This window comes from Chelonia mydas, chromosome 1, assembly GCF_015237465.2.
Source record: "Chelonia mydas isolate rCheMyd1 chromosome 1, rCheMyd1.pri.v2, whole genome shotgun sequence".
In the NCBI taxonomy this organism is placed as follows: Eukaryota; Metazoa; Chordata; order Testudines; family Cheloniidae; genus Chelonia; species Chelonia mydas.
Genome location: NC_057849.1, coordinates 51,895,674 through 51,904,785, shown reverse-complemented (window position 1 = coordinate 51,904,785; position 9,112 = coordinate 51,895,674). Strand labels below are relative to the sequence as shown.

Genomic DNA, 9,112 nt, shown 5'->3' with positions numbered 1-9,112 from the left:
CCCTGGGGGGGATTCGGCTGGCGGGCTGGCCGGGAGCGGCCGGCAGGGGGCGCTGTGCAGCCCGGCCGCTCCGAGAAGTGGCTCCTCTCGCCGAGGCGGTTTGCTGTCAGCGCCGCGGCCGGGAGCCGCTTCCGCATCGGTGGAGCTGCCCCATAGGGCCCCGCCTGGCATGGACCATGGAGCTGCTCCTGGGTGACGCGGTCGCGGCGCTCGCCGCCTTGGCGGCCGCAGCCCTGAGCCTGGTGAGTGCGGAACCCAGCGCGCCCCCCCCCGCTCTCGCCGAGAGTGGGGAGAGACCCCCACCGTGGGAGAGACCCCTGCCCGTGGGGAGAGGGAGCCCCCCAGCCCCAGGGGGCCCCGCACCCACTAGTCGCAAACCCATCGCGCCGCAAACAGGGCCGCCCCCGAGAGAGCTGAGAACCGGAGCCCCTCGCTGGGCGAGGCCCCGCTTATCCCTTCCTAGGGGGGAACAGCCCAGAGCCCCCGGGGAGGGGCACTGAGGAGGAGCTGATGCCTAGGGAAGGGCCATGCACCTCTTTGTCACACCCCTAAAGGTATTCGCAGACTCTCGTCTGGTCCCTCGTTAGTCTTCTTTTCTCAAGACTAAAGCCCGGTGTTTTTAATCTGTTCTCCTAGCTCAGGTTTTCTAAACTTTTTATCATTTTTGGTGCTCTTTTCTGGACTTAATCCGGTTTGTCCACAGCTTTCCTAAAGTGCAGTGTCCAAAACGCGGCAGGGTGCTCCAGCTGAGGCCTCACCGGTGCTGAGCAGGCCAGGACAGTTACTTCCCCCAGCTTGCATCTGACACTCGTGTTAACAGGAGCCTTTTTTGCAGCTGCATCCTGATTGTTGGCTCATGTTCAGTCTGTCATCCGCATAAACACCTTATCCCTTTCAGTAGTACTATCAGCTAGCCAGTTATTCCCCATTTTGTAGTTGTGCAATTGATTTTTTTTGTTCTTCCTAAGTGTAGTACTTTGCGTTTGTCTTTATTGATTTTCATTTTGTTGATTTTTAGACCAATTTGTCAAGATAATTTTGAATCCTACCTTTGTCCTCCAAAGTGCTCACAACACTTCACAGTTTGGTGCCATCTGCAAATGTTATAAGTATACTCTTCACTCTGTTATCCAGGTTCTTAACGAAACATTGAATAGGTCTGGACCCACGACAGATCTTTGAGGGACCTCACTAGGTATTTCCTCGCAGCTTCACAGCGAGCCATTAATAACTACTCTTTGAGTTCGATCTTTCAGCCAGTTATGTACTCACTTTATAACGATTTACTGTACACCACATGTCCATATTTTGCTTATGAGACTGTCAAAAGCCTTACTAAAATCAAGATATATCACATCTGCCACTTCCCTCACCAGCCACTAGGCTGGTAGCCCTGTTAAAGAAGGAAAGTAGGGATTTGGGATGATTTGTTTTTGACAAATCCATGTTGGCTATTACTTATTGCCTTAATAACCTCTAGGTGCTTACAAATCTTTTCAGATATCGAAGTTAGACTGACTGGTCTATAATTTCATGGGCTCTTATTTCTCTCCCCTCCCCCTCTTTTGAAGATAAGTACTATGTTTGCCCTTCTTCAGTCTTCTGGGCTGATAATCACTTCCAGGATTGCCCCAACTAGTTCTTTAAGTACCCTAGGATTAATTTCATCAGGCTGTGCCATCTTGAATGTATCTAATTTACCTCAATATTCTTTAATCAGTTCATTCCCTATTCTGGATTGTGTTCCTTCTTTCTTGCTCTTAATATTGTGTTATGTATCTGGTCACCATAAAAACTTTTTAGTAAAGACTGAAGCAAAATAGTCATTAAACACTTCAGACTTCTTGATGTTTTCTATTATTAGCTCTACTTCTTTGCTAAGTAGTGTGTTTCCTTCATCTTTCTGTTTTTCCTTAAGTATTTATAGAGCCTCTTATTGCCTTTGCTACGCGTAACTCATTTTGTGCCTGAGCCATTCTGATTTTGTCCTTACATGCTCGTGCTATTCTTCTGTACTCCTCCTTAGCAATTTGTTTATATTTTCACTTTTTGTAGGATTCCTTTTTAATTTTCACAATGGTCATTAAAGAGCTCCTAATGCAACCATATTAACCTCTTAGTATTATTCCTGTCTTTCCTTTGCATTGGGATAGTTTGCTGTTGCACCTTTAATATTGTCTCTTTGAGAAACTCTCTCCTGAACTCCTTTTCCCTTAGATTTTCTTCTCATGGGACCTTATCTACTATTCCCTGAGGTTGATAAAGTCTGCTTCTTTGAAGTCCATTGTCCTTATTCAGGTTTCAGAGTAACAGCCGTGTTAGTCTGTATTCGCAAAAAGAAAAGGAGTACTTGTGGCACCTTAGAGACTAACCAATTTATTTGAGCATAAGCTTTCGTGAGCTACAGCATCCGATGAAGTGAGCTGTAGTTCACGAAAGCTTATGCTCAAATAAATTGGTTAGTCTCTAAGGTGCCACAAGTACTCCTTTTCTTTTTGTCCTTATTCAGCAGCTCTCACTCCTTCCTTTCCTTAGAATTAGGAAATTTATCATTTCTTTGTCACTATCACTGAAATTGCCTTCAGCTTTCAGATTTGCAATTCATTCTTCCCTGTTAGTGAGAATCAAGTTTAAAGTGGATGTCTCCCTGGTTACTTCCTCTACCTTCTGAAACAAGAAGTTGTTCCCAATACAGTCCAAGAATTTATAGGACACTTTGTGTTATGATGCTTTACTTTTCCAACAGATGTTCGGGTAGGTCTTGTGTTTTGGATATTTCTGTTCTTTGTTCTAGAAATGACTCATCCACTGCCTCTGATGTGGTGGTTTATTGTAGATCCCTAATATGACTTTGCCCCTCTTTGTTTGTTTTTCTGTTTTTATCTTCACCCAAGGACTTTAAACTTGAGTGCCTCTCACCACCTTCTGGACCTCAGAACAAGTGTATATATTCTTGGTGTGTAATCCAACATCTACTCCCTTTTTTTGTCTGCCTTACCTTCCTGAGCAAGCTATACCCCTCTATACCAATATTGCAATTGAGATTCATCCCACCAATTCTCGTGATACCTATTAAATCATAAGTTAGCTATTGTACTAATACTTCCAATTCTTTCTGTTCATTCCCCATACTCCTTGAATTTATGTATAGACTTCTAAGATGTTGAACAGATTCTCCCACTTCTTTACCTCTTGCTGCTCCTATGACCCTATTGTAATTCTTCATTCCATCCCAAACATCTAGCCCTCTGGTAAGGGCACATTTTCTTTATATCTACATCTTTTGTCACCTGCCCCCTTTGAACCCAGTATAAAGACTTTCCCACTGGGTTGGCAAATTGGTGTGCAAAGGTGTTCATCCTTCATCTCATACAATATTATCTAATCTCAGTGAAGTGCTTTCTCCCAGGAGGCTTATCAATCTAAACACTACAGTTTTGTTAAAATACGAAACTGGACAGAATTGTGACTGCAACTGTGCCAGGTATTTTTGGACTGCAGTAGGTACTCCATATGTTATGGGTTATGGTCTGTTATAAAATACCCACAGATCTCTGCAGATACATTACCACAAAGCTGAAATGTATCAGGGTTCAAGTTTCAAATTTTTCTGCTTTTCTAACAGTGAATAACTACTAATTTATATCCAAAATATTTTTAAATTGTAAAACCTAATTTAACTAAACAAACCCAGCTGGCTTTGTAAATGAACTGCAAACAGTGTTCTATTTCTTTCTTTTATAACACAAACAAATATTTTGTTTTTGTCTTTTATTTTATTTTTTAATAATTTAGAAACATAATGTTCTCTTCTAGAATACTGGGAAGTCTGTAGCATGTGGAAACCCAGATACCACTGGTAGTTAACAGTATCACATACATTGCTTGAATATATTGCTGTACATACAATCATTTTGAACATTTTTTAAACCTTAACACTAATATAACATTAAGGTTGTAAGATCAATCACAAAAGTTGAGAAATTCCAGAAGTTAGTTTGGCAATACTAATTTATGTTGATAAATATAAACCTTAATTACTTAACAAGTGAGAGGAGCAAAAAATACTACAGGTTTGCACTATGGCTAAGGCTAAGATTTTGTCACTGATATTTTTAGTAAAAGTCACGGACAGGTCACAGGCAATTAAAAAAAAATTCACAGAAGCCCATGACCTGTCCGTGACTTTTACTAAAAATATCCGTGACAAAATGGGGAGCTGCGTCCAGCTTCCGAGAAGAGCTCCGCTGAGGCGACTGATGGCGCCGGGCCTGGCGGCTGCATATCTTCCACCCTCCCCCACCCCGGTCCAGCTGCCGGGGATCCAGCTTGGAGTTCCAGGGGTCACCACCACCCATGGGGGCTCAGAGCTGTGGGGTTAACTATGGCTGAATTAGAGTTGTCAGATTAACTTTATCTTTGGAAATTTCATGATGTTGAGTGCTTGAACTTGCAGCCTCAACATAGTATTTGAATTAGCTGTGTGCATTCATCCATTCTCCCTCTCCTTCCCCTCCTTAATTTTTTAGTGGTTCATCTGGGGCAGAGGGTTGAACAAAAAGGAAATTAAATAAAATATGGAGGAAATAGATTTACATACTTTAAAATTCTGCTGGCATCACAAGCAGACCATGAGCTGAATCAGCTGGATGGAAGAATTTAATCAGAAAAATGTGAATGAGAGTTGTTTAAGAACGCTTTACTAGATGCCCAAAAAGCCACAATTGAGAAAAATGGTTAAAAAACCAACCTGGGGAAGTGAAAGCATCTATAAAAAAAAATATGTATAACAAATGGAAGAAAATAGAAGTTGATAGTTCTTAATATAAATCAGAAGCTAGAAACCATAGAAAATTGATAAGAGAAGCAAAGGACACACAGAGAAATCTATGACCAACAGAGTTAAAGACAATAAGGAGGTTTTTAATTATATTGGGAACAAAAAGAATCCTGCCAATGACATTGGTCGATGGATGGATGGAAGTGGTAGAATTATCAATAATCAGAAAAGGCAGAAGTGTTCAACAAAAAATTCTGTTCTGTATTTTGGGAAAAAACAAAATGTTATATCATATGGTAACTCTCTTTCCATTCCCTGAGTATCTCTGGAGGATGTTAGACAGCAGCTACATAAGTTAGACATTTTTAAATCATCAGGTCTAGATAACATGCATCCGAGAGTTTTAAAAGAGCTGGTTGAAGAGCTCGCTGGACTCTTAAACACTGATTTTCAATAAATCTTGGAACACAGCGGAGTTTCCAGAAGACTGGAAGACCGCTAATATTGTGCCAATATTTTAAAAGGTAAACAGGATGACCTGGTAATTATAGGCCTGTCTGTCTGACATTGATTTCAGCACGTTAATGGAGTGGCTGATACGGAACTCAATCAATAAAGTATTAAAGGAGGGTGATATAATTAATGCCAGCCAACATGAGTTCATGGAAAATAGATCCTGTCAAACTAACTTTAAATTTTTTTATAAAATTACGAGTTTGGCTGATAACGGTAATAGTATTGATGTAATATACTTAGACTTCTGTAAGATATTTGATTTGGTACCACACAATATTTTTTAATAAAAAATTAGAATGATATAAAATTAACATGGCGCACATTAAGTTGATTAAAAGCTGGCTAGCTATTAGGTCTCAGAATGTAATTGTAAATGGGCAATCATCATCAAGCAGAGGTGTTTTTCTAAAGGGGTCGGGCAGGCAGCAATTTTTGGCCCTAAGATATTTAATAATTTTAGTAATGACCAGGAACAACACACACAGTCATCACTGATAACATTTGCAGATAACACAAAAATTGGAGGATTGATAAATAATGGAGAGGACAGGTCACTAATACAGAGCAATCTGGATTACTTGGTAAACTGGGTACAAGCAAACAATATGCATTTTAATATGGATAAATGTAAAGGTGTACATCTATAAACAAAGAATGTAGGCCACACTTACAGCATAGGGGACCCTATCCTGGGAAGCAGGGACTCTGAAAAATATGTGGTCGTCATGGTGGATAATCGGCTGAACATGAGTTCCTTGTGCAACACTGTGGTCAAAGAGCTAATGTGATCCTTGAATGCAGAAACAGAAATCTTGAGTAGGAGCAGAGAGGTTATTTTACCTCTATATTTGGCACTGATGCAACCACTGCTGAAATACTGTGTCCATTTCTGGTGTCCACAATAGAAGAACAGTGTTGAAAAATGGGAGAGCATTCTGAAAAAAGAGCCACAAGAATGATTAAAGGATTAGGAAACATGCCTTAGGTACACTCAAGGCGCTCAATCAATTTAGCTTAACAAAGAGTAGGTTAAGGGGTGGCTTGATTACAATCTGTAAGTACCTATATGGGGAACAAATATTTAAAATGGGCTCTTTAGCAGAGAAAGGTATAACAAGATCCAGTGACTGAAAGCTGAAGCTAGCCTGGAAATAAGGTGTAAATTTTAAATAGAATAATTAATCACTGGAACAATTTACCAAGGGTTGTGATGGGTTCTCCATCACTGATATTTTTTAAATCAAGAATGGATGGATTTTTTAAAAGATACGCTCTAGGAGCTTCCCCTCTAATTTTGGGGAAGTTCCATGGCCTGTGTGTTATATAGGAAGTCATATCAGATGATCACAAAGGTCCCTTCTGGCCTTGGAATCTATGAATATTCTCTCAACTGACAAATGCCTGCTGAACTGTGAACATGTGAATAGCGTTTCTCTGTTTAAGGCCCTGATCCGACAAGCTAACCTCCGAGAGTGGATTTTTGAAAACTTAAGTCAATGGTGCTCCATTCAAAGTTTTGCATGCTTTCCTTAGTGTGTGGTATCAGAGCCTAAAAGTTAAGTTGACAGAGCTAACAGTGCTTAGTGTGTGAAGAATTCACACTGCTGAGTGCTGTAGCTATGGCGACTTAACCCCCCGTGCAGAAGTAACTAGACTGTAGGAAGCATCTGCACTGCAGTGACATAGCTACAGCACTTTCACTAGGTTGCCGTAGTGTAGACATGGCCTAAGTACATATCTATAGATCAAAGGAAACTTTCTGTAGTGTATGCAGGTGTTAAGTGTCTTCAGCTCCCACTGAAGCCAATGAGAAAGAGGTCACAATGCTCTGTAGGATCAGGTCCTATGCAATTTTCAAAACATCATTATTTTGTTAAATTAAAACCAGTTTCTTTCAAACAATGTACTGAAGACTGCCCTTGCTAACTTTCAGACTTGAACCATTTTTGCTGTGACCCGTTGTAAAAGGAAATCGTGTTATTTAGAATTTAAGCTATAAATGAAACTTAAATTTAAATCTAGATCACGTTCCCTGGAGCCATTACAGTATTTAGTTTGAGGATAAAAGCACACTTTTCTAATGTTAAGAAAATCTAAACCACAAATCATTTAAGTATTTTATTTTGTTCAAAGAACTTGGAAGCTCTGTTGGAGAAGCCAGCAGGACTTATTAGTGCCAGCAGTGTGTCTAGTGCTGCACAAGACACAGATGTCAACAGTCCCTGTCCCAAATTCATTACAAATAAGAAGGTGAAAATAAGACTTTAGACGCACTGGAGACCCAGAAGTAGGATTTATAAGACATGCAAACTTATTATCTATATATTTAATTCATTTTTTTCCTCCTCTTTCCTTATTCAGTTATGGTCATACTTCTGTAAGCCCTAAGACCTCATTCCATAGTTACTGTGGTTACTGAAGTTTGTGGTTACTGAAGATTATGGTGGCCCATCTCTTCTTTACTAGTTAGTCTGTTCATAGAGGTAGTGATATGCGTGTGTGTGTGCGCCACTCTGTTTATGAGTATGTGGCATTTTTAATGGTAAAAGAAAGTTTTTACACTTAATTACATAGTTTAATGTTAGTTTTACATATGATAAGATTTGCTTCTTGTATGGAATTGCTTAATATTATAGGTGTTGCTGCTAATGCTTGCTACGCTCTATGAATGTTAGTGAATAGTTATCAATAAATACAGTGGACATAGCTACAAGGTTTAGACCTGGCAGGCACCATGGTCTAGAGAATGTTAACTGAGGCAAGTTTATGGTGGTGTGGGCCAGTGCCTTATCGCAGAGCCACTCAAACCTTTTCCAGTTGAAAATTTCATTGGCAACTTGCCAAGAAACTTAGGCCTTGCCTTGTCTACATAAAATAGAACAGCTTAATGCCATATGAAGAGAAAAAGTCCTGATAGGTAAAGTTCCTTTTTGATCTGGGCAGTGGATAAAAGAGCACTCCTCAGTAGACCACTCCACCATGTTTGTAACAGGAATGGCTGTGGATTACTGGGCTGTATCAGTGGGCTACATTTGATCCTCCCTTGTTCAGCCAATTAGAATAGTTTGTTTAACTCTTAAACAGAATCCTGTTATGCAAACAATGAATATAGACTTTGCTACTGAAACATTGTCACAAATACTATTTGTTTTTTTATCACAGATTACTATTGTTGCCTATATAACTGCCACCAAAATGCCAAATCTTCATCGACATGAAGAAGAGAAGTTCTTTATAAATGCTGAAGGGAAGAAGGAATCTATACCAAGCATACATGACCATCCTACAAAGGAGCTCTCTGTTGTCGTGCCTTCATACAATGAGGAAGACAGGTGTAAGAATACTTCCTTGTTTTCTTTTTAAAGAGTGAAACTTAGTTCTGCATTATCGGTGAATGTCAGCAACATAAAATTGCAGGCCAAATTCTGTAGCCGTTTTGCATACCCAGTTCCCAGGTCACAGTCAAGTAAATGGGAGTTCTGCACATAGAGCTACTATAGAATCTAGCCATGTGATTATTATATATATATATATTTTTTTTTTTTTTGCAACAGAAATTAAGCTACTTTCTGTAAGAACCCAGTGTCACTAAAATCTTGTGAAATAAAGGTAGATGTTTCTGTAGGGATACTAGTTAATAATTCTTCTCCCCTGTGGGGGCACAGAATTTATATGGCCTGCATGTTTCTGTGCCCCCCACACAGAAGAATGCAAAAAAAACCTGCGGAGGGACATGTGCCTCTTCCGCAGCAGCCCAGGCAGTGCATCTGTTCCAGCGTGCCTGGAGAGCCTCAGAGACACGAATCACTGTGGGGG

At 40.2% G+C, this 9,112-nt stretch overlaps 1 protein-coding gene across 7 annotated transcripts in view; it reads left to right on the top strand.

Moving 5' to 3' along the window:
• The first annotated feature begins 34 nt into the window (after positions 1-34).
• The window catches only part of ALG5 (ALG5 dolichyl-phosphate beta-glucosyltransferase), a 49,988-nt gene continuing 40,910 nt past the window's right edge, over positions 35-9,112 (top strand). For 3 of the 7 annotated variants that reach the window (XR_006286565.1, XR_006286564.1, XM_043532211.1), the window contains exons 1-4: positions 80-242; positions 2,619-2,754; positions 2,894-2,943; positions 8,459-8,630. Coding sequence is in view for 4 of the 7 variants with exons in the window: in XM_043532211.1 (XP_043388146.1) it covers positions 2,640-2,754; positions 2,894-2,943; positions 8,459-8,630 (337 nt within the window). In the remaining 3 variants the exon portion in view is untranslated. Of the gene's footprint in view, positions 243-2,618; positions 2,755-2,893; positions 2,944-8,458; positions 8,631-9,112 lie in introns of those variants that run through there. The other 4 variants (XM_043532226.1, XR_005224341.2, XM_037892692.2 and 1 more) reach the window with 4 other exon arrangements.